Here is a 25,180-nt window from a genome sequence, read left to right on the forward strand (position 1 = left end):
GTTCTTGATTGAGTTAAAATTTTGACTTTATACAACTGTGGTTAGTTTTGTTTAGAATGGGTTTGTTAGTTTTGACAGTATGCATGGAAATACATTTTCTGGCATTATTGATTAAAATATTTCATTTTGCATTTCTTATTTATTTTAATTTATTTTTTTGAAAATATTTTACATGCCAGTGCGAACGTCCTCAGAGCAGTGGTGCTTATAATGAAAAATTCCCTAAAGGAAAATGAGCAATTCAGTTTAATTTCTTAATGATCATTTTCCATGTTGCATAGCCCTTTATCTGGTTTCCTTGGACTCTTGTGGTCCTGTAAAAAAGTTAACTCTTTTCTAATTACAAATATATTAAAGTATCAAAGGACTATTCAAAGTATTATGAAAAAATAATTAACCAAAAAAAAAAAAAAACAGTTTGAAAGAAATTTGACTTTTGAGGTAAAAGTATTAAGGTGTACACTTACTCTAGCAGATTTATTTATTTGTCTAGGACATTTATTTGTTCTTATGATATAATCCAAGGATTGGAAAGTTGGATTGTCTTCATCAGATAGCATCTTGCCCTTTTCCTTTATACCTTCAGATTTGGGGTTAGAAAATTGAAAATACAAAGATTATGTATAGCATCAGAAAAATTTTCTAAATTTATGAAGTTTTATGAAATCATTCAGGATGGGCTCTTTTCTTGGCTCTTCTGTGACAAATGAACAATCACCTGTAGCTCCCTGTATAGGCCTATATTTTTTTCTCATAAATGTTTGATAGGTTGATATGGGTATGCATTTTTTCAAATGCTATATAATATATATATATATATATATATATATATATATATATATTCTCACTAAATGCTTTATATATTTATATACACCCATATTTAAAAAGGAAACACAAATTGACACTTTATTTTTTAACTAAATTATTTATACAGTGTTGACCTTTGATGTCGGAGAGTTTTAATGGGCACAGTTTCAAGGAATGATGTTTCATGTACCATAAACCAAAATTTCAATAAGTGGAAGAGTTTTCCGAATTGTACCGTGAGTTTTATGAATCCATATTAATCTTTTCTTAATTGAATAAAATGTGTGTATGTCTGAAAATGTAGTCTCAGCAAACCTTCTTTTATATCGCTGACCACAGTTTATATTCATAAGTGTGTGAGAACAGTTGGAGAACACCATGTCGCATACATTAAACATGATTCAAATAAATGTTATTTAACTTTTTTAATTATCCTGATTTAGTTCTCTTAATTATTATGCAATTTATACAATAAACTTTATGTATTTTAAATAAATAAACTTTTTATTATTAATTAAGAATAATTACACTTTACATAAACTAATTACATAAACCTGAGGATTATGCATTTAAAATAAATAGGTTTTATTATCCTAATGAAAATAAATCGTATAAAGTTTATTTGGTAGATTTGTGTTAAAATTATGAAAAAAATATAAATGGGAATTTGTTATGTAATAAAATTACATAAATCTTAAATTTTGGGTGAAATATTTCTGTGAGTGAAAAAAATAATAATGCAAAAATAGCTACAGTTTACTCTATGCGATGATGTAAACGGTCACTCGTGCGTGAAAATGACAGCGGTAAAGAAATCGTGAAAAATGTTTTTTTTTAAATATAGTATTTTGACTGTATTTGAGTAATGATTTTGTATGTAACCCAAATTTATCCCACCCAAAAATAGATAGATAGATAGATAGATAGATTTATGTAGGCTATTTATTTATTGAAATCTGAACCTGTATTAATAAATTCCTGATTTTTAATTAGTAGTTTTAACTATATTTCAGCTGCGAAAGAATAACATTTTTGGGAGTAGCCTACATGGTAATTAGTCGATGATTGCGCATCGTTTTAAAATAAAGAATATTCATTTTGGAACGTTTCTTTTAGATTTTTACTAAAGTAGCCTATAATCTACTCACATTCAAATAGACCAAACGGGATTTAGAAATGAATTTAGAAATCTCTTTACGGCGGCAAATTCGTTTTACATCAGTCTCATGAAAGCCTTTCAGAAACATCCCTCTGGAATCTCCCAAATAACTTTCCTAATCCTAATTTGCACACGAGAAGATACGCGGACGTCAAAGATGCAGAACCTAAAGGTCATGAAGGGTCAGCTAAGGACTAAACTGAGAGAAAAGGTAAAACAACACTCTAAAAAATGTCATAGGCTATATGTTAATTCACGCTGTTTATTTGAATCTAATTAAACTCATCGCGCGCATGGATTAGGCTTTGCTGCTTTTAAATAATAAATTTAACGGAATCAGCGAAATTTATTAAATCAAATAAATGTTTAAACTATTTTTACTGAATCCAATTTATTAGCCTTTCTTTGTCGTATTTAAACGTGGCTATAGCGGATCCTGGCTAAATTGGTAGATTAAATCGAACATGCTTATAATAGTATAGCTAAACTCCTCAAAACGCTACAGAACATGTCTTTTGATCCAGCAGATAATGTCAGTAATCCCTGAGTTTGATCAGCCACTACTGTATCAAACCCTTTAATGCAGCTCTTGAAATTGAGTTTTAAGGCACAACCTTAGAGATGCCATCCTGATTTCATATTAATTCACTCCAACTGTTAGCACGCAGGGAGCTCTTCCCAGCTATTTGTCCTGGAGGAGCCCAGGGTGCCCTTTTGATCATTTCAATCTCTCTCTGGTACAATAGTTCTGATTGGCTGAACGAGTAAGAAAAGGGAAAATCTTTAATTAAGCAGATAATCTCTTGTTGGGATGAGAGGAGCTCCATTTCAGAACCCCCTTGGCTCACACATGAGACCCCCAGCCTCTGAATCCTGGATGTAGGTTATATAGAGCTCTTGCAGACCCCTCTGCTTTCCAAGGTGAAGAGAAGTCTGCCAGTCGCCTTTCTCAGGATGTTCATGCATTTGGAGGTTTATTATTACGCTTTCATCCTGATGGCTCACATGAAGTCTTGCTGCAGTTGGTGAGTTCAGCGTTTTATTTTTATTTAAGCAGACGATGTTGATGCTAAATGTAGCCTATTTATATCGAGCGTTTACATTCTGTGTTTATCTCTGGATCTCTGTCTGCACTAAAAAAGTCGGGATGAAACAGACACTCCAACTCATCAGTTCCCGTAAAGTCGCGTTGAGCCTCGTTTCATTGGTTAGAGGAAAAGAAAAGCGAAATGCTGTGTTCAAATTTATAAACTTTTAATTATATATATATATATATATATATATATATATATATATATATATTTACCAAAGAATATTTGTATGAATGTATGTGTATATATGTGTGTGTAAATTCATACACACACACACACACACACACACACACAAACACACACACACACACACACACACACACACACACACACACATATATATATATATATATATATATATATATATATATATATATATATATATATATGTATGTGTGTGTGTGTATGAAATTCCAATGAAACCTTTTATTTTGAGACTGTAATTTCCATATGAACATGTGGTTGAGATCAGTAAACTATGTAATTAGATAAAAGGATTTAAAAAAATGATTTTTATCAATGTAAAGCTTTACTTGTAATTTCATGGGGAACGTATACAAGGTATGGGTCAGCTGACTTATTAGGCTGCTCTGTCTTCCAGGTCAGTGAATAATTTCCTGATGACTGGCCCAAAGGTAAGCCAACATCTTTTGATCTGCTTTGCTGATCTTTATCAGGAGAGAGAAACTTCAAAAAGTCAAAATCATTAATGGATTCGGGTAGTTAATGTTTGACGGTGACCCTGTGATCACAATGCAAGCAAGTGGAGAATTAAAAGCTGATAGCAGCTGTATTTCTTGAACGTGTATCTTCTGTGGATTAGGTATTACTTGCTGCTTGGGGTGGACTGGACCATATAGCTTTCACACACTTCAGTTCATTCACTATGTGAAGTTGTGAGGACTTTTCACTGAGTGGCAAGGGAAGGGGCCTTTGGTGGGTGGTCATCATTAGCAAACCCAGCCGCCTATGAGAGCACTTGTGGTGCTGTCTCTTCTAAACCACTTGAGACATATTAGATTGTATAAACCATAGTTTCACAGCCACATAGACCCTTTTTGTTTACTTTTTGTGTGCATTTCTTGTGGAACAAGGAAAAAAATTACCCCAATATTTCTAATATTTAAAACTTTAATAATATTAATATTATAATTACTTAAGGAATAATGCTATCATTTTGAAGGTTTTTTTTAAAGCTATAATTGTATAAATGAATATACAGCAAACATACATTTTACACCACTTGGGAACCATAGGGAAACATTTACCCTATTTGTAACAGAAGTAATGGTGTCATTTTGGTGCTCTTTTTAAGTGTTATTTTAGTATCAGTTAGATAATTTTATTATTATTTTTTTTTATTTATCTTTTGTTAAAGTTTCAGTATTTTTCTGTTTTTATAATTTTTTATTAGTCTTTGATTTTTAATATGTCTACATAGTTTGTATAATTATTTCAGTTTTGGTTACTTAAGTACATCAAGTGAAACTAAATTAAAATGAGTAATGTTGCTGAATTAAAAGGTTTATATATGTATATAATATATATTTAGTTACAGTGTGTTTTGTAAACGCTTGATATTGAGCCTGTATTGTTTCAGGCCTACTTGATCTACTCCAGCAGTGTGGCCGCAGGAGCTCAGAGTGGGATTGAAGAGTGCAAATATCAGTTTGCGTGGGACCTCTGGAACTGCCCGGAGAGGACTCTTCAGCTCTCCACCCACAGTGGACTCAGAAGCGGTGAGAACTATGACCTGTGCTGATGCCTGTTTTATGTATATCATGCTTTCAGGTCTCTAAAAATACATATATTTTAATAGAATAAAAGTACAAGAGCATGTGTTATGCATACTGTGTGTCAAATCCCATCTGTATCGATCACAGATACAGCACTTAAAACAAACACAACAATCCTGTTTAAACCACAGAGAACCATCTCCCAATGTTGATGTGCCTGAACACTGCATTCTTGAGTCAATTAAACCTGGTCTGTTAATAGGCAAATAGAAAAGGCACCAAGAGGATATTGTGCACCAGAGTGAGTGAGTGAAATGGACGCCCTCTCGAGTCAAAGGGTGTGGGTCAAAGGTTTACCTCAGACTCCTTTCATTAGACATTCCTTAAGTGCCAAAGAAGGGACCTGTCGCAGTCCAGTGCCGACCCCAGACCGTCAATGTATGAGAGCAGACCAGCAGCGCTACTGATGCACGGGGAATAAGAGTCAAAAGCCATCATTACTGAGATGGATGATAAAGATTTGAGTAAATCATCTAATAAGAATGAAAATCAGTGATGTTGAGTGCTTGTATTTTCATTAGTCTATAATAAAATAAAATAAAATTCATTTCCACAGCATATTTATTTCATATGTTATTTCTAATCACAGCAAACAGAGAGACGGCGTTTTTCCATGCCATCAGCTCTGCTGGAGTCATGTATACCCTCACCAGGAACTGTAGCCTCGCTGACTTTGACAACTGCGGATGTGATGACACAAGGAACGGCCAAAGAGGTGCTAAACTAAATCTCAAAATAGATTGAAAATCAGTCAACATTAAAAGGATATGTTGTGATGCGCATTTAAATATACTGTAATTTTAATGTGGAAAAAATCACTTACTAACCTTTTCTGTGTAAAGATATATTCAATATTACAACTTTTGTTCCCATGACTTTCTAACTGTAACCCCAAATGATCCCAAGAATGATGAGAACAACATAAAAAAGAAAACCCTGGATTTTAACAGATTAATTCAAGTACATTTATATATAAACTACCATTCAAAAGTTTGGAGACAGCAAGATTATTTTTTGTTTACCAAGGCTGCATTTATCTGATCGAAAAACAGTAATACTATTAATACTGTGAAATATTATTATAATTTAAAATAACTGCTTTCTACATTAATATATTTTAAAATGCCTCAAATTTTCACTTTTTAAATTCTCCAGTATTTGGCTCTATTTTAAGTGTGTTCTCATAATCTTGATTTTGCTTTTTTGTAAGGAAAAGGAAAAGTGCAAATTATTTTTGAGGCAATCAGTATTGTTTCATAAATGCTGTTAAAATTGAACAAAAGTAGTTCTATAAAAGTATATGCCACACTTATATATATATATATATAATTCTGTTGTCATGTCAGGTGGTCAGGGATGGCTATGGGGAGGCTGCAGCGATAATGTTGGATTCGGAGAGGCCATCTCCAAGCAGTTTGTGGATGCTCTGGAAACTGGACAGGACGCACGAGCCGCCATGAACCTGCACAACAACGAAGTAGGACGCAAGGTATATGAAGTCTTTTGGGCTGGTCAGGGCCTAAAATTGAGGCATGTCCGGTGGCCAACAACAGCTTTTGAATCATTTTTCAGTGCTTCTAATGATAGCTTACCACCCAAGAGTTTCATTCACGGCTCTATAAGCAAGGTGCCACTCGTTCTCCCAATAGAGTGTGCGCTGTACCAGAAGGGCCTATTTACAGCCTGTGAATGTCCTTTATGACAAGGCCTTAACTTGAGATTCTTGGGATCAGTGGTGCAAGCTTAATTAGACGACCTAGGGGTCCACACATTGCAAAGGTTCTGTATTCTGTTGCTTCCCAAATAAGTGTTTAGTTTTATTCTTGCAATAAGGATCTTACATTTATGTCAGTCTTTGTTGTACTTGAGAGAGCCACGGGGATCACAGCCATGTGGCTCAAGTGCTCTTTGTTTATCCTGTCTGTGCCCCGTCTGCAGGTTTTGTCAATACACTGGCACCTGGAGCATCATTGTAACTGAAAAAAATGTGAAAGAATTCTTTTTCACTTCCTTCTCAATGGACTTGCCACTGGGTCTGCCTATGACAGAAAACATGTCAACAATGGCTATGCAAAATAAATACACCCCTTTCCTGTGCCGAACAATCTAGCTCGATGTGAAACCGTGATTCTGCGTCTTACGTGAGCGAATGAGAAAAGAGGCGTTCCTTTTTAAAAGACAGCTGTTTGTTTCAGCCGAAGTCAGGAATTATTGTACGACCACCAAGAAAAGAGAAAACCCAGACTTGAACCTTGAACCTCTTCCTCTTAACTCACAGTTTCCCTCTGTTTGTTTAAGTGGATGTATAGGGTGCCTACTAAAGAGCGCATTGTATATTTTGACTGATGAGTTCAGTCCTAATTAGAATGTTTTGAAACATGAACATTTGCCTCTAGAATGCATGAATGACTGAGTTCTTTAACACGAGATCCTCTCTTTAACCAGGCAGTGAAAGGAACCATGCAGAGGACGTGCAAGTGCCATGGAGTGTCTGGCAGCTGCACCACTCAGACCTGCTGGCTGCAGTTGCCAGAGTTTCGAGATGTGGGTAACTACCTAAAGGAGAAATATCACAGGGCTGTGAAAGTGGACCTGTTGCGTGGCGCGGGCAACAGTGCAGCCAGCCGTGGCGCGATTGCGGAGACCTTCAGCTCAATCTCGCGCAAAGAGCTGGTGCACTTGGAGGATTCCCCTGACTACTGCTTGGAGAACCGCACTCTGGGCTTGCCAGGAACAGAGGGCCGCGAGTGCTTGAGAAAGGGAAAGAATCTGAGCAAATGGGAGAAGCGTAGCTGCAAGCGGCTGTGTGGAGAGTGCGGTCTGGCTGTGGAGGAACGCAGGGCTGAAACCGTGTCCAGCTGCAACTGCAAATTCCACTGGTGTTGCGCTGTAAAATGCGAGCAGTGCCGCAAAATTGTCACAAAGTACTACTGTGTGAAGAGAACCAAACGGGTCAAGAACGATAGTGCCAGCCGTAGGAAAAGCTATCGGTTGAAGAAGAAGCATTAGAGATGCCATGAAGTGTTTGTTACAGTGGTCCAGAAGTTAAGCAGATGTTTTTACATCCTGAGCTTGAGAATGAACTGAAACGTCCATCTGAATGCTTTAGTGAACACCTACACTCTTAAAAATAAAAGTTCTTCATTGACATATATGGTTCCATGAAGAAACTTTAACATCTAAGTTTCTTCAGATTTTTTTAATGTTCTTCATTCTAAGAAAAACTATGGGTCTTTTAAGAATTGATCACTGAAATGTTCTTTGGGGAACCAAAATGGTTCTACTATGGCCTTGCTGCAAAAAAAAAAAAAAAACTTTTGGAACCATTATTTTTAAGAGTGTAGATCTCCAGGAGGAGACTTTCAATGCATATTTGATCTGTATTATTTCACAATTACTCCCGTATATATTTGTAAGATAGCACTGAACACCACATCTAACCAATATATAGCACAAAAGACTGTAAATAACTTTTTCATTCACCAACAGGGATGTACTTCGATGGATAATTTATTTGGAATGATCATTTTTTAAAGGGGTTTTGAATTCACGATCTGGCCACTTCTCCAGCTGCCGTAAGAATCAGTTCTTGCCTAATTGTTTCTTGTCTGCTTCTATCAATTATAGAATTCTGACAATAGTTTCACCCTGATACTGTATATGAACTGTAAATAAGAGGAAGCACTTTGTATATTGTTAATTTATTGCACAGATACTATAGTGCTGTTTTTCTATGATAGTTTCTTTCTCTGTTTTTTTTTTAATTACATAATTAAAGATACATAATAATATCTTCTTTTAAAGTTTTCATCCATTTAGATTAGCTGAATGCATCTTAGCATGAATTAACTGAGCCACTTGTTGTTTTGTGTCGTTAAACATCATCTGCTAATTTCCTGTGCTCGGAAAAATAAATGTGCTTCACAATAATTACATTTTAAGTATAAAAAAAAATGAAAGACCATATCATAAATCCCACATATTGTAAAATCTAATTATTTAGTGTAGACTGCTGGTAAGACCTAATGATTTCTTTTTCTTTGGTATATATAGCTCTTTTCTTTCTGTATTTTTCAGCTTGATGTCTCATAACCCTGGGGCAGAGAGACAACAAGAGAGAGCATTTAATTATAGTCTTCCTTCTTTCACGCCTCTCTCAATTTCTTCTTCACACATGCCTCCTTTTCTGTTTAAGTAATCCTCAAAGCACTGTGCTTTGCGCTTGGATGTTTCTTTACTGTTTAAGACTAGTTTAATTAACTTTGTTGAGACAGAGGAAAAACATGAACCAAGTCGCCCCACAAATCATCTACCCTCTAATTTTGTATGCTAATCTCCTTTTTCATGCCGCCATCTCGGGAGAAAAAAAAATATTGTTGGGAAAACTTCATGTAGCCTGTGTTGGGCTTCCTGTGGATGTTTTATTCCAGGCCCACCTATTTGGCTCTTTTCAGTCTTCTAGGGCCTTCCTTTGCTCGATTTAACAATGAATGCGAGCTAATCAGCTCCCTCGGAAATGCACGGCTGCTGAAGACGCTAATCCCCTTCTCCTCCTCCTTCAATGGGCTGTCGCCTTCAAAAGGACTTTGGGAAAAGGCTTTGCATGGATTCACACTGTTTGCTGAATAGAAGTTAGTTCAAGTATTGTACCCAAACAAGTAGGGTTTATAAACAAATACTTGCCAGCTACCGTCCCATCGGCAAAAGTGCCAGTCCTACAGTAAAACACAAACTGTGTTCCTTTAAAAGTTGACTAAAAAAACTAATTAAATCTCAATTAATTGGTGATAGCTTGTTCTACTGTGCTTCTGTGGTTTCACTGAAGCACCTCACTGATATCTTATTTACGAAATCAAGAAACTCCCCTTGACACCATGCTAATTATGCAAAGATGAAGTGAATTCCTCCTATTTTTTTCCAAAACAACCGCCATACACAACCTTTAGTTTTCTAAATTAGCCAATGATGGCAACTGACTGTTACAGATATATTAAATTGAAACGTGCATTTTGATATTCACATTCCAATTTCGTTTTATATGAATTCAGTCAGCGTAAAATGACCCCCCCCCCCACCAAAATGGAAGAGTTATGCAAAAAGCATAGAGATGAAACTGCATGCATATAATGAAATCAGCTGTTTATCTTGCTACTTATATGGAGTAATGGAGTTAATAAATCTCAAAAATACCCAAACTAAGTGTTCAGTCAGCCCCAAATATATGGTTGAAAATCCAAGCCCTGGTTGATTCAGCCTTAAACCCTACTGCTAAACTTCAATTTTTTGGGGGTTCACATGAAAGCAGGGTCACGACTGGAAGGCTGGACTTGCCAGGGATAATTTTCAGTGGGGCATGAGTTTAAGGGGGCTGAGAGTGAGCTGACACACTGGAAGAGAACAAGATTAGACTTTGTCATGTTTGGCATTTCTCATGTCAGCTATGTTGTCAGATTGTGACGATCGCTGCCCAGAGAGACACAGGGAGAGCGAGAGATCCAATTGCAGGTATTTATTTATACAGGGTAATCCAAATCATGGTCAAACAACAGTCCAAGGTAAACACCAAAAATCAGTCCAAAAACAAATGAACAAATAAACAAAACAGGGAACAGGGAAGGAAAAGGTACGGGAACTCGGAGGACGAGAATACAAGGAGGAATCTCGGAAGATGAGAAGGCTGAACATACGAACGGAAAGGACTCCATACAAACAACAGGGAAAGACAGGCATTTATAAGGAGGCTAATGACAATCAAGTGACTGCACTTGGTGCAATTAACAGGAGTGCAATTACTGTGAAGACAGGACCAGACTAGAGGAATTCTAGTGCCTACGGTGAAGTGCCTAAGGGCAAGTGAGCCCACTAGTGGACACCCAGGGAAACAGAGACTAGACAGCGTGACATTATCCCCTCCTCCACGGAGCAGCTGCCAAATGCTCAACCCGAACCCAAGGAAAAACCAAAACACACAAAGAGACCAGGAGGGAGGTGGAGCGGCGGAGGACCAGGGGGAGGGACGGAGGGCCAGGTAAAATGGGGAAAACAGAGACAAGAGAAGTGCAACACAAAACAAGGAGTCCAGGAGGGTGGTGGACCGGCAGAGGATCAGGGGGAGGGACGGAGGGCCAGGTCCATGGGAGGAAACAGAAAGAAAAAAAAAAACAACAACAAAAAAATAAGTCCAAGAAGGACATCACGTGACGCCCACCAGGGCGGAGCAGAAGACCACCATAACCTTGTGGTCGGGACGGACGCCCCCCAGGGCGGAGCAGAAGACCACCACAACCGTGTGGTCAGGGCGGAAGCCCCCCAGGGCAGAACAGAAGACCACCACATCCTTGTGGTCGAGGCAGAAGGACCCCAGGGCGGAGCAGAAGACCACCACAACCATGTGGTCAGAACAGACGCCCCCCAGGGCGGAGCAGAAGACCACCACAACCATGTGATCAGGGCAGAAGCCCCCCAGGGCGGAACAGAAGACCACCACATCCTTGTGGTCAAGGCAGAAGGACCCCAGGGTGGAGCAGAAGACCACCACAACCATGTGGTCAGGATGGACGCCCCCCAGGGCGGAGCAGAAGACCACCACAACCGTGTGGTCAGGGCGGAAGCCCCCCAGGGCGGAACAGAAGACCACCACATCCTTGTGGTCGAGGCAGAAGGACCCCAGGGCGGAGCAGAAGACCACCACATCCGTGCGGCCGGACCAACAGGAGGACAAGTCTGGTTGGGCAAGTCTGAAACATAGAACATGAACATGTTAAGGGTAGCCTCCGTGGCCACAACAGGAACAGTCGGGTGCTCAGAGAGTTCGACTGAGACATGAGTCTCTGGAAGTTCCGCAAAGGCGAGGAGAGACTCTGGTAGTTCAGCAGAGACATGGAACGGTTCTGGCAGTTCATCAGAGACGTGGAGAGGCTCCGACAGCTCAGCAGAGACGTGGGGAGGTTCTGGTAGTTCATCAGAGAGGTGGAGAGGCTCTGGTAGTTCCACAGAGAAGTGACGAGACTCTGGTAATCCCATGGTGTTTATACTGGATTCCAGAAGATCGGTGCTGACTTGACTCTGCTCATTAAGATAATTGGTGACTTGCATTTGTTCATGAAGATCATTGGTGACTTGTATTTGTTCATGAAGATCACTGGTGACTTGCCTTTGTTCATGAAGATCACTGGTGATTTGCCTTTGTTCATGAAGATCACTGGTGACTTGATTTCTCCCATGAAGAACCCCGGTGACTTGACTCAGTCCTTGAAGATCACCAGTGACTTGGCTCGGTCCTTGGAGATCACCAGTGACTTGACTCTGTCCTTGAAGATCACCAGTGACTTGACTTGACTCTGTAAAGTCCATGGTGACTAGTCCTGACTCTGGAAAGTCCATGGTGACTAGTCCTGACTCTGGAAGGTCAAAGGTGACTAATCCTGACTCTGGAAGGTCAAAGGTGACTAATCCTGACTCTGGAAGGTCAACGTTGACTAACCCTGGCTCTGGAAGGTCGACGGTGACTAACCCTGGCTCTGGAAGGTCGACGGTGACTAACCCTGACTCTGGAGGGTCCATGAGCACCTGACTCGAATCGGGAGGGTCCACGAGCACCTGACTCGACTTTGGAGGGTCAACCGGAACCTGACTCAACTCTGGAAAGTTAACGGGCACCTGACTCGACTCTGGAAAGTCAACAGGAATCTGACTTGATTCTGGAGAATCAACTGGAAAGTGACTCAACTCTGGAAGGTCAACAGGAACCGGACTTGACTCTGGATAGTCAACTGGAACCTGACTCAACTCTGGAGGGTCAACGGGAATATGACTCAACTCTGGAGGGTCAACGGGAATATGACTCTACTCTGGAAGGTCAACCGGAACCTGACTCAACTCTGGAGAGTTAACGGAAACCTGACTCAACTCAGGAAAGCCCACTGTAGCGGCCATCTTGTACTGTGGTGCTGGCTCCGCAGACGTGACGTGAACAGTCTCTGGATCAGCAGACATGACGTGAACACTCCTGGGAATCTCTAGGATCTTTGACAGCATGGAGACATAATCCAAAAACGTCTCAGTGGCCATTTTGGGCGTTGGCGCTGAGCTGGCGGCCATTTTGCACCGTGGCGCTGGACTGGTGACCACCTTGTGCTGTGGCGCTGTGCTGGCGTCCATCTTGCCTCGTGGCGCTGGGTTGACGACCCTCTTGTGCAGTGTCGCTGGACCTGCGGCCATCCTGGGCAGTGTTGTTGGGCCGACGGCCATCTTGTGCTGTGGCGCCGGGCTGGCGGCCATCTTGCCTCATGGCGCTGAGCTGGCGGCCATCTTGTGCTGTGGTGTTGGCATGGCTTCCATCTTGCCTCGTGGTGCTGAGTTGGCGGCCATCCTGTGCAATGGCGCTGGGTCGGCGGCCATTCTGCGCAGCGGCGCTGGGTTGGCGGCCATCTTGTGCAGCGGCACTGGACTGGCGGCCATCTTGTGCAGATGGCCGCCAGACTCGGCAGACTTGCGCCTCCTCTCCCCTCTCGGTCCACAATGGGGAGAGAGCGGCTCCCATCCGAACCCAGGATCGACGGGGGGCCACAGTGGCGAGCGATGCTGGACCTCCTCTCGACCACTCACTCCTGCGCGACCTCCCCTGGTCCCACAGAACACAACCAGGCGGGTACCCTCAAAACCATTCCTCTCCCGCTCGGTGGCTGGGGAGGAAATTTTAACAGACATACCTCTGGATCTCGGTGATGGAGTCCTTCTTTGACGATCGTTGCCCAGAGAGACACAGGGAGAGCGAGAGATCCAATTGCAGGTATTTATGTATACAGGCTAATCCAAAACTTGGTTAAACAACAGTCCAAGGTCAACACCAAAAATCAGTCCAAAAACAAATGAACAAATAAACAAAAGAGGGAACAGGGAAGGAAAAGGTACGGGAACTCGGAGGACGAGAATACAAGGAGGAATCTCGGAAGACGAGAAGGCTGAACATACGAACGGAAAGGACTCCATACAAACAACAGGGAAAGACAGACAGACACACAATCAAGTGACTGCACCTGGTGCAATTAACAGGAGTGCAATTACTGTGAAGACAGGACCAGACTAGAGGAATTCTAGTGCCTACGGTGAAGTGCCTAAGGGGAAGTGAGCCCACTAGTGGACACCCAGGGAAACAGAGACTAGACTTAATTAGCAGGAATTAATAGCAGAGAACATTATTTTATATTGAAATGTGTGTTGTTGTTTATATATATATATATATATATAATATTTTTATTTAATTTTTTTTTATCGTAATACAATATTTTATGCTTTATTGTTGTCTTTGCTTAATTTATAGCTTATAGAATGTTGCATTTTTTTGGTGGAGATATGTTTAGCAGAGTGACTGATGGCCATATGCTCTCATAGCATACATAAATGATGAAACAATTCACAGAAATTAGGGAAATTTCATTTAATGCCTCTGAAAAACCTTGACTAATGGGATTTATGACTTAAGTCATCTGGGGGAAGAACAGCATGGGTCAGCATGGGTTAGTGTAGCGGTGGGTGGGAAAAGACTATTTGTCTTCTCCCTTTGACATTCCCCTAGTTTTGTACACCAGTTGGTTTACACGACTTTCAGATTAAAATATACATTCCAAATCATAGTTCAAATATTTAAAACATTGTGCAGTACAACATTCATCATGGTTATTCATTTGATACCCCAAAATTTTACAGCATTTTTTTATTTTTTACATTAACAGCTGCTTTTTGAGAAATATTTGAATTTTGCACAATTTGAGAACAACCTGCAATTTCCTATATTTCAAGGTCACTTCTTAGTCCTACTTGAAGTTAACAGGAGTTAACTTTCAGCCATTGCAAGAAAAGTTGGTCATTCCAAATCTGTGATTTCTCAAATATTGCAGTGTATCTATGACATAAAAGTCCCCCAACAGGCAGGTCATCCGTCCATGTAAGAAAAATGCACAAGAAGACAGGATAATACGAAGACTCTCAATGGGAAATCGCTTCAACACCACAGCTGGAATTGCTAGCCAGTTCAGTGCTGAACTTTGTTTAAGAGTTGTACTGAAAGCGCACTCTGCAGTGACCAAACCTTTCATCAACAGAAAGAATCAAAAGGCAAAGCTCACCTTTGCTGAGGAGCATGTTGTGTGGACAGAGGAGAACATGGTCCAAAGTTCACTTTAGTGATGAGAGCAATTTAAATTTATTTAGGTCTGAATGGGAAACATTTTGTTTGGCGCCAAACTGGGAAAAGAAGTCAGTAAAAGGTTAAGGAGGAAGTGTCATGGTTTGGGGGATGTTTTCTGCAACAGGAGTTGGGACTCTTATGGGTTACATGGCAGGGTGAATGCAAATATTTATCAGAACCTCCTTCAACGACATGTGGTACCTTCCCTGCAAGCATCTGCGATTTTCATGCAAGACAATGCTCCTGTCACACTGCAAAATGGTTAAAGCACTTCCTTGAAGCTGAAAACGCTGAAATAATGAAATGGATGGCCCAGAGTCCTGAAACCCAACTGAAAATCTCTGGAAAATTCTTGACGAGAAAGTTATGGCTAACAAACCAACTAAAGTTACTGACTATGGAAGAGAGTGGAAGAAGAGTGGACCAAGATCACACCAGAGCAGATTGAGAAACTAGTGATGTCCTGTGGCTGCAGATGTCCTAAAGTCACTCAAAGCAGGGGCCTCTACAATTACGAATAATTTTGACAGCTGTTACCCCTCCAAAATTTTTGTTGTAATCTTCTTTCATCCAACAGTGGTTACTGTTCTTTAATTTTGATCACAGTGTTTTTCCACAAAATAAAAGATGTTGTTGAAATGCCTTGGTTATTTTGTCAAACATGTTAATATAACAGTGATATACCTATACAGCTAATATTCCTTCAACTTTTGAGTATGAAGAGGAACAATATTTCAGAAAAAAAACAAGTATTTATAGATTGTTTTCTAACTTTGATCTGTAGCTGTAGCTCCATCCGCTGGTGAACTGATTATTGCCACAGACAAGATTTCTAGTTCATAACCGTGAGTGATTTCAAGCTTGAGGTGCTCCGTAGTCCTAAAACCCAGAAGAGAATTAGCATTTTAGAGCCAGAGGCAACCATATGTATATATTTACTTTATAATGTAATTTATAAAAAAGCAAAATAGGATCTATGGGTATCATTAATTATACTTAAAATACTATTATACATCAAAAGGAAAATGCATCCGTCTTGTCTTAGATTCAGACTAGGCCAAAACAAAAATCAAGCATGATATTGTACACAGCTTGATTTTCCCGGACGAGTTTTGGCGCCCTCTGGAGGTTACCTGTATTTTACAAGAAAAGCATCTGTGAAGGCTAAAGGGGAAAGTGAAAGAAAAAAAAATTGATTTGATAACACAGTTTGAAAAGGTTACTTTGTGTCACTTTTAACACAGCATACAAATGACCCATCTGTCACAAGAGGAAGCAGTGACAGGTGATATGGTTACAGGTAGGCCTACTCTTAAAGGTACAGTTCATTTAATTCTGAAAAGTATGTCATAATTTACTCAAGTAGGCTATGCAAAACACTTTCCAAAATATTTGTGTTCAACGGAAAATGTCGGATCACGGATTATGTGTTTTTCAAAATATCTTTGTAAGGCATCCAGGCTTCATCACATTACCTGGATTCAAAATTTTGGGGTTTATTTACACTAGTGCTAGCATATTTGGGCCTGCTAGTGTTTCTGAAGGTTCCAAGTAATCCAGGTGGTATTATGTTCTAGTGCTGTATCTTGACTTAGATGTTTTTTTTCTGTTGCCTAATCAGAAAGCATTTCTATTCATGTGATGCATAGTGCGATAATAAAAACACATTCGGGTAACTAGAATGAATCTACTAGAATATTCTTAGCCCCTTATGGCCGACCACGAAAAGCAGTCAGTTGTCCAATATCCCCATCTACTGTTCAATCCGCACTCTGGCTTTTTTTTAGAGGACTTTTCAGATTTTTTGGAGTGTTAAAAGTGTTTTAATATTATAATTAGCATGTGAATTGAAACAAGAATTTTGAACCTGTTCAGATTTCTGTTTTGGAAAGTATGGAAATGAGCGTAGGCTTAAATTTAATTATATGGTGCTCATTTGCATATTCAAACACATTTAATATTTTTTAATACAAAACGATTGGCTTAATGTACTGTGATCAATCAACTGAGGAAGTGTGGTTATTAGTTGTTTTTTTACCCAATCAGCTGTGTTGTCTTGCCTACTAAAAAGTTCATAGTTTTGTGAGCTGTGCTGGTGTCTTTCGTTCTTATTGCTCACCCTCCCACTCATTTATAAAGACCAGCGTCCCAGGGTTTAAAGACTTGTATTTTGAAAAAAAATTAAAAAAAAAAAAAACACTTCCGGTGGGTGTTAAGAAAGCGTCGAGGGTTTGTCTGTTTTCATCATGCTGCTTGTATGACTCCGAGGGTTGCTCTGTTCGGCTGTTCGCTGTTCGCGGTTCTCGCGCTCGCTGCTCTTCTCTCTGCTTAACGGCTGTGCCGTACACCCTCGTGCGACTTTACTGTGAAGTAACAGCAATCCTCTGGCGCACTTAGAGGACATGGCAGCCGCGACCGTGGCTGAGGCGGACCCAGCAGAGACCGATGGAGCTGCCGCCGCCGCCGCCGCCGCCGCCGCTGCCGCCGCCGCCGCCGCCGCCGCTGCCTTCACGGATCTTCGCGACACAGGCTGGAATGAGTCGCAGCTTCGACAGTATACTTTTCCAACCCGACAGATACCGCGGCTATCCTATACAGATCCGCGTGCCGAGGTCCTCATCAATAACGAGGTAACGTTAACATGTTTGCAAAATTCTGCATCTTTTTTGATTGTGATAGATGACTGGAGATTCGTTCGGATGGGTGCAAGGTGCACTAAAAATGAAAAGCTGATTTAACCAAACTCAAACAGCAGGCTATTAAACACCTTTGTCTAATAGGACAAAACATAGATCGTGCTGGGATTATTGCTGAAACTTCTTAATGTGTTTGACAGAGATCCTTTAAGCAGACAAATTTGATCAGTTATAAATAAGTTTATCCCTTAGTTACAACATAGTTCGGTTTGTAACTGCCATTTTAAGTTATGTTTTCAATGTAGATTAGTTAGTAAATTAGTAAACGGTTCGATATTTATAATTTCTGCATAAAGTGAAAAGTTCACGGTACATTATCTCAGTTAGATTTCGTAATGTAGTGCATTTCCTAAAGCAGTTTGTTAACGTTTTAACTAGATGTTATAATATCTATAGCATTTATTTCTATTATTTAATGATAGATCAGACGTATAAACATTTTATAGTGTTTTTACACGGCCTAGGGAGGGAGTGGTTCCTGAACCAAACCGAAAGGAAAAGTATTAAAACAAAGTAGAAAAATATCTTATCTTATAAATTAAAGTATAATCAAAGTCTTAATCTGTACACAGAAACTAATGTGGTAGTGGGCTGTAATGAGATCAGTCGAAGCACGTTGTTCATGTTGTGTTGATTGCTGTCTCCTGTGAGACAGCAATCGTTAGAATTCTTTTAGAATGAATGAAGTCTAATTTTATTTTTAAGAATGTTATCTATATATATATGTATAAAATAGTAATAGTAATAGGTTTGTTCCTGTAAGTTAGCGGTCGTCTGGTGTAGCTGCAGCGGAGCGCGAGAGCGTGGATTGTTCAATGCGCGTGCTGGAACAGTCTACGTTCTTCTGGTCACGTAGCACTTGTCACTTTTTTTATGCTGCTGCATCAGGATAATTCTGTCAAATAAACGGCGAGCCTTGGAGGGGTCGCTGTGGCTGCACGACTCGGACCTTATTTTTGCGGTTCGGTTTAATGTAGTATTTAAGCTGTTGTCTAAAACTTTGCGTTTGAATGCAACCATGAGTGTGATAGTGTGTTTGGGTCTGCAGGAAACATGCAGCAAAGTTAAAGGTGATTGCGCTTACAGAATGATGAAGAGAAACTAAGAATGACTCACCAAAAAATAGCATTCATATATATTATATATCTGTTGTTTTTAAAACCATTATGTCTGACTGATTAATCTAAGTAGTTTTTAATTAAATTTTTCTTTTTCTTTTGTAGGAGCCTGTTGTATTAACAGACACCAGTTTAGTATATCCAGCTCTAAAATGGGACATACCCTACTTGCAAGAGAACATTGGAAATGGGGACTTCTCTGTTTACATAGCAGAAAATCACAAATTCTTGTATTATGACGAGAAGAAGATGGCAAACTTTCAGGACTTTGTGCCCAAATCTCGTCGAATAGAGATGAAATTTTCTGAGTTTGTGGACAAGATGCATCAAACAGAGAAACAAGGTGGAAAAGAAAGGTTAATTTTATTTATTTATTTATTTTTTAAAGTGAAGGCACATTAATTTGTAACTGTTTGCCATAAAAACAAAGATGGTTGCTCTGTCTTTTTTCAAAAATTCTGAGAGGTAGAATTGCATTTTGAAGTTAGATTTAATTTTTGACATTTTTAACATGTGAAATGACATTGCTGTGTAATTTGTAGAGTGTACTTGCAACAAACTCTGAATGATACAGTTGGCCGAAAAATAGTGGTGGATTTCCTTGGATTCAATTGGAACTGGATTAACAAACAGCAAGCTAAACGAAACTGGGGACCGCTGACCTCAAATTTGCTGCTCATAGGCATGGAAGGTATACAGTTTCAGTGCAACTTATTCTCTATATAATTTATTGGCCTGATTAGTTAAAATATATTGATTGGCTTTTCCCTCTTGAAAATTGTCAAACATATCCCTTTTTTTTTTTTTTTTTGACTATGCCGGTTTTAATGCCAGTAGAAAGCTCTTTTATGAAGTTAGTTCACTTATTCAGTAACATTTTACCTGAAGAGAATTTTTATTATGTTAATTAAAAAGTCTTGTATAATATTACTTGCACAGTGTTTATTTATTTCCTTGGTTTTATTGTGTTTGTTATTTGTATTTTTGTAATTAAGCTTTTGCCTTCAAAAAAGCCCTCAGGTGCTGACATGGCATTAAATAAAATTATACATCTACTACTACTTGAAAATTGTCTACATTTAAGATGGTGCAGTAACCATCTAATTTTTTGTGTTCGTTTATCCTCTCCAAACGTCTCACCAGGTAATGTGACACCAGCACACTATGATGAGCAGCAGAATTTCTTTGCACAAATCAAAGGACATAAGAGATGCATCCTGTTTCCTCCAGACCAGTTTGACTGCCTCTATCCTTACCCAGTTCATCACCCATGTGACAGACAGAGTCAGGTATTGTATGTTTGATAAAACTCTAGACCAGCAGTTCTCAATTTTTGGTATGTGTGATTACCCCAGAAGTTTAGTCTGCTCTAAAAATCTTTTTGCTGTATTGTGTCTAGTAATCTATTGCATAGCCTACTTTGTACTTCAGCAATACAGCATGAAAAACTAATGTTCAAGTTAATAATATTAACAAAAAAAGCTAAATATTATGTTCATCAGTTTGTCACATGACTTTTTCCACTCCTCTACCATGAGTGGGCTGAGTTGAGGGCAGTGAATGCAAAAACATTAAACAAACAGAGATGCCAGAAAATATGCTGATAATTGTATTTGATTTAAACTAGGTCCCAGAAAACATTTTTTACAGATCTCAAGTTAGCACCAACACTTCACAAATATTAATCTGCAGTTCTTCTCTCTATGTTGCTGGGATACCCAAATGGCCTCTAGACTGAATGTTGTACAAATGTTGTTTTTGGTATGAAAGGTTTGAGAACCATTGGCTGAAAAACGTTTTTCATACTCTTTAAGACTAACAATAAGATATTTTTTTTTTTTGCATTCATAGGTCGATTTTGAAAATCCAGATTATGACAAGTTTCCTAATTTCACAAATGCTGTTGGATATGAGGCTGTTGTGGGACCAGGTGATGTCTTATACATCCCAATGTACTGGTAAGATTGCTTTCAAATACATGGAAAAGATTGGTCACAGTGATTACTTTAAGATGAAATGTGTAATTTTGCCAGTCTGGCTCAACCAAATGTGGAGTTTGATACGGAACTATCTGTTTGACCAACTAAAGGCAAACAGGATGAGTGCTTGGGAAAACCTGTTAGGAATATTCAGCAGGCCTCTGGCTCTCTTCCTCCGTGGGCTGCTGACTTAGTTTCAAGCCTGTGAGAGTGACTCAACCATGACGGCTTCGTCTTCCAACTCCTTGCTCCCCCTAGTCACTGGAGGGCAAAATGATGCCAACCAGCTGTGTAATTCTACAGTCCATCCTTTTTCCTCATGGCTGCCTGAGTGTGAACACCTCTCCGTTTGAATTAGAGAGTGAACACCAGAATGTTGTACTGTTTTCCGAACGTTCTCAGAGTTTCCTTGTGTGTGTATATCTGAACTCTACTCTGACACATGGACAAAGAGTGGTGCACAGGGGCATCATGCTGCATATGTACTTAAAATCAGGCACACTTTTCAAAAGTGAAGCTTGTTGCCATGTAATGGTTCAAGTCTCTCAAAAACTTTCCTAGCAGGTTTTCATTAGCTGTGTAAAAGTGCAGTTTATATGTGTTAAGTGCACACTGTGTTAAGAGAACCATCACAATTTGGCAGGTGTGCAAGGAATGTCCGGTGTGGGATTTGAATGGTTTTTCAGTTTGACTTTCCTGCAGGCATGGTGCTCTTATCTAAATTGTTTTAAACATAAATAGCAAAGGAATGTTATTGTATGTAAAAAAAAAAAAGTGTTCATTCATTTTAGAATTGTTTTAGAATATTTCGATCTAAATGCATTTTTATATGATTAAGGAATGATAAAGCAATCCAAAAATGAGTGAACATATTTAAAAGTCAATTATTGAAATTCATAAAATATATTGTTGTCCCCTACTGTTTAAAGGTTTGGGTCAGTAAGATTTAAAAAAATGTTTTTGAGGGAGGTTTATGCTCACTTAGGTTGCATTAATTTAATTATGAATTACAATAAGAATAGAAATTCTATGAAATGTCTATTTAAAATTGTTTTTTCCTGTTATGGCAAAGCTGAATTTTCAGCACCTTTACTCCAGAAATCCTGCAGAAATCATTCTAATATGATGATTTGGTGTTCAAGAAACATTTTTTTCTTTCTTTTTTCAGGATTCTTTGATGAATAAAGAGTTCAAAATAACATTTTCTTGCTGAATAAGTGTTAAATATATATATATTTTTAATTATATCTTAATGACCCCCAAACTTTTGCATAATACTGTATTGGTTTATGAAATGATCTTAAATGATAAATGTATGCATTTTTCATTTGATAAAGGTGGCATCACATTGAGTCCCTGTTGAATGGAGGAGTGACCCTCACAGTAAACTTCTGGTACAAGGTATGCTTTTGCAGCACCATCTCATCCACTGTCTTATTTGTAAACATGATATATCTTAGCACCAATCAACCAATATTGTACAAAATATTTCCAGGGGGCACCCACTCCAAAGAGGATAGAGTACCCTTTGAAAGCTCATCAGAAGGTGGCCATAATGAGGAACATAGAGAAGATGTTGGGAGAGGCCTTGAGGGACCCGCATGAGGTACAGAGAAGTAGAACAGTCAATCAAAGCCTTTTCCGTTTTTAGGTCCTCAGATATGAATAATGCATTAAGGAATTCCCTGTGTATTTTGACCTTGACAATAACCCAATTACACGTATATTTGTGGCTAACCTGCTTTAAACCTGAATATAATTGTGCATGCCTACATTTGACTGTGACCTTTTTCTTCTTCCACTACTTTAATTGTTTAATGTATGTTTGTTCAAAGACAGGGTTTCTGCAAGTCTTAAAACGTCCTAATTCGCCTTTCTACAATTAAATTTGAGCTTGAATTCTTAAACTTTTAAGGTCATACCTGGCAGGTTTTTTTGTTTTTGTTTTTTTATTATTAAATATTGTTTTAAAAAAATGTCACGATAAAACATACTGTAAGTCATTTTGCTTCTCATATTCTAATGAGGTATTAAAGATTATTTTTTTTTAAATCCCTGTTTTCAACAGGTTGGTCCGTTGCTGAACATGATGATCAAGGGCAGATATGATCATGGACTGAGTTAAAGGCCTGAGCTGAACTCTCTTTAGTGTGCTGCTAAGGTCTGTTTATATGTATGTGTGGATATGAGTATATGCTTGTGTGTACATTCAGGCTGTTGAAACAGACTGTTGCCAGTGCATGGCAGTATTTTGGAAGTATAAAGACTCCTGCCTTTTGTCTGCTTTCATTTTCTTGACCCATTATAGCTAGTTCTGTGTTGGTGTTAAGAGGAAAACCACTGGTGAGGAATCTTGAGTTGATCTCTCCTTAACAAGTCCTTAAATTCGTATGTGTGCAGCATTACATGCTAAAAAATAGACTAATGCATTAGCAGAGACTGTAAAGCACTTTTGCACCACCCAGAGCGCCTGTTGTCAGGTTTTGTCCCATGTTGGGACAAAGAAGGTGCCATATGTCACGATTTAACTCCTGTGGTTCAGAGTCCGTGCAGTGAAACTGGCAGAGTGCCTCGAGCATATCCACAGAGGAGCTCATTGACGGTTTTAAACTGTTGATACTACCATCATTTTATGATGTTTTTTTTTTGTGTGTTTGCTTTTGAATTTGATCTCATGGCTTAACCTTGTTTCTGTTATGATAGAGGTAATGCAGAATACAATGGTCAGCCACAATATGTTTTTACAACAAAGGATTTCTTATCCTTTGGTATTTGACTCACTTTTTTTTTTAGGTAAGTGTACTATAAGGCAAATGTTTTAGTTTCTCTGTGTTATATTTTTCAATGAAACATTTTGTGGTACCATTTCTGTATGGATTGTAACTTGGAATGAACTACACTTGCCAAGTGTTAGCTGTCTCCATGAATTGAAAGGAAATAAAAGATTTGGAATGGTTTGGTCTAGATTTAAGTCTTTGAAAATGCAGTTAAACTCTTTGGTTTTATCCTGTTCATTTTTTTTTGTTGTTAAAATGAGGGCTTTTAAGATGCAATGTATCTGTTTTTCCACTTTTGCTCAGGGAAGAAAGCAAACAACACAAATGGCCACTTTAATTCTTTAATGAATATACAGTGTTTCAAAGTTTTCTTCATTACATACACCTATTGGTATATCATGGACGTGTATTAGCTGACTTTACCATCAATTATAGTAGTCATATCATCACGAACACACAATATGAAATTAATCATAACTCTAGTTACAGGCATTCTTACAAATATTACATAGGAATATAAAATTTGGACAAGATTATTTAAGTGTTTGGCCTTTCACAGACATGTCTTTTGTCTTTAAAAGAATTATTTAACACATGTTCTAGTATTGTTTAACGTGCTTTAGATTGTGATCCAAGTTGTGTAAAATGTAAGAGAACGGAACCTGTTACTTCAGACTATCTGCATGATCTTTAGATTTCTGTAGTTCTCAGTACTGGTTTCTGAGTGGCTTAAAGTGGTTTTGTCTGTTCTAGTATTTAAAGGAAAACATGTTGTCTTTTTTCTCACCTTTGTGTCTTTAGATGTGTATATTCCTCCACACTAAAATTAATTCATTCTTTAAACACAACCTCATTATTCTCTTTAGTGTACTTAAAGGTAGAAAAATCGGTTTCAAAACCGCTTTTAGTTTAAAAGCATTTAAAGTAGACAATTGAGGAATGACAACATTCATAAAACAATTATTTACTAGTTATTCTCAAAAACACCAGTCCTTGAAAATTAATGTTAATATTTATTTGAATCTAATCACTGCACTTCAGTTTCAGGGTCATGGTGGTGGTGGGTGGAGGTGACCGCTAATGTTGACAGCGGATAGAGCGATTCTGTGGCAAAGACAACATGGTTTACATGTAAATGGAGTACATCAAGCACAAACAAATCTTAAATACTGGTGTAATGTGGATATGACCATGCAATTGTTAATAGTGAACACAAAGCACATATATTTTTAAATCTATGCAAAGCAATTGCACAATAAATATAGAAGAAAAGTAACTAGAAAATATGCAGATGAAGCTTTGGTCTATCCAAAGCTTGTCCAGTGTATATGTGGAGCTGAATCCCGAATGAACAGGCAGACATTGTTAGTGAACTACATCTCAAATCAACTGTCACACAGACCCTGCTATTCTATAGTTTCTTTTATTTCTGTATATGAAAATAAACGTAATGCAAAATGCAAACACTGTTGTTCAACCGTTTCCTGCCACCGAAAATAATCATAACTGGTTGATTTTATAACAAAACAACCACTTTGCAGAACATGTCAATGACTTTCAGTAAAATT

The 25,180-nt window shown here is 38.5% G+C and overlaps 2 protein-coding genes across 2 annotated transcripts; both read left to right on the plus strand.

The window, feature by feature from the left end:
- The first annotated feature begins 1,973 nt into the window (after positions 1 to 1,973).
- Positions 1,974 to 8,052, plus strand: LOC132110630 (protein Wnt-8b-like). The gene is made up of 6 exons (XM_059517381.1): positions 1,974 to 2,991; positions 3,659 to 3,692; positions 4,658 to 4,796; positions 5,443 to 5,568; positions 6,200 to 6,342; positions 7,299 to 8,052. The coding sequence occupies exons 1-6, from the start codon at positions 2,921 to 2,923 to the stop codon at positions 7,860 to 7,862; spliced, it is 1,077 nt and encodes a 358-aa protein (XP_059373364.1). The 5' UTR covers positions 1,974 to 2,920; the 3' UTR covers positions 7,863 to 8,052.
- Positions 8,053 to 17,226: 9,174 nt separating this feature from the next.
- LOC132110632 (hypoxia-inducible factor 1-alpha inhibitor) lies at positions 17,227 to 24,884 on the plus strand. Its single transcript, XM_059517384.1, has 9 exons — positions 17,227 to 17,672; positions 18,962 to 19,212; positions 19,399 to 19,547; positions 20,000 to 20,145; positions 20,708 to 20,814; positions 22,173 to 22,236; positions 22,331 to 22,441; positions 22,904 to 22,996; positions 24,654 to 24,884. Exons 1-8 carry the CDS (start codon positions 17,445 to 17,447, stop codon positions 22,958 to 22,960), a joined length of 1,113 nt encoding a protein of 370 aa, XP_059373367.1. The 5' UTR covers positions 17,227 to 17,444; the 3' UTR covers positions 22,961 to 22,996; positions 24,654 to 24,884.
- Positions 24,885 to 25,180: the final 296 nt, after the last annotated feature.

Source organism: Carassius carassius, chromosome 30, assembly GCF_963082965.1.
Source record: "Carassius carassius chromosome 30, fCarCar2.1, whole genome shotgun sequence".
NCBI classification, from domain to species: Eukaryota; Metazoa; Chordata; class Actinopteri; order Cypriniformes; family Cyprinidae; genus Carassius; species Carassius carassius.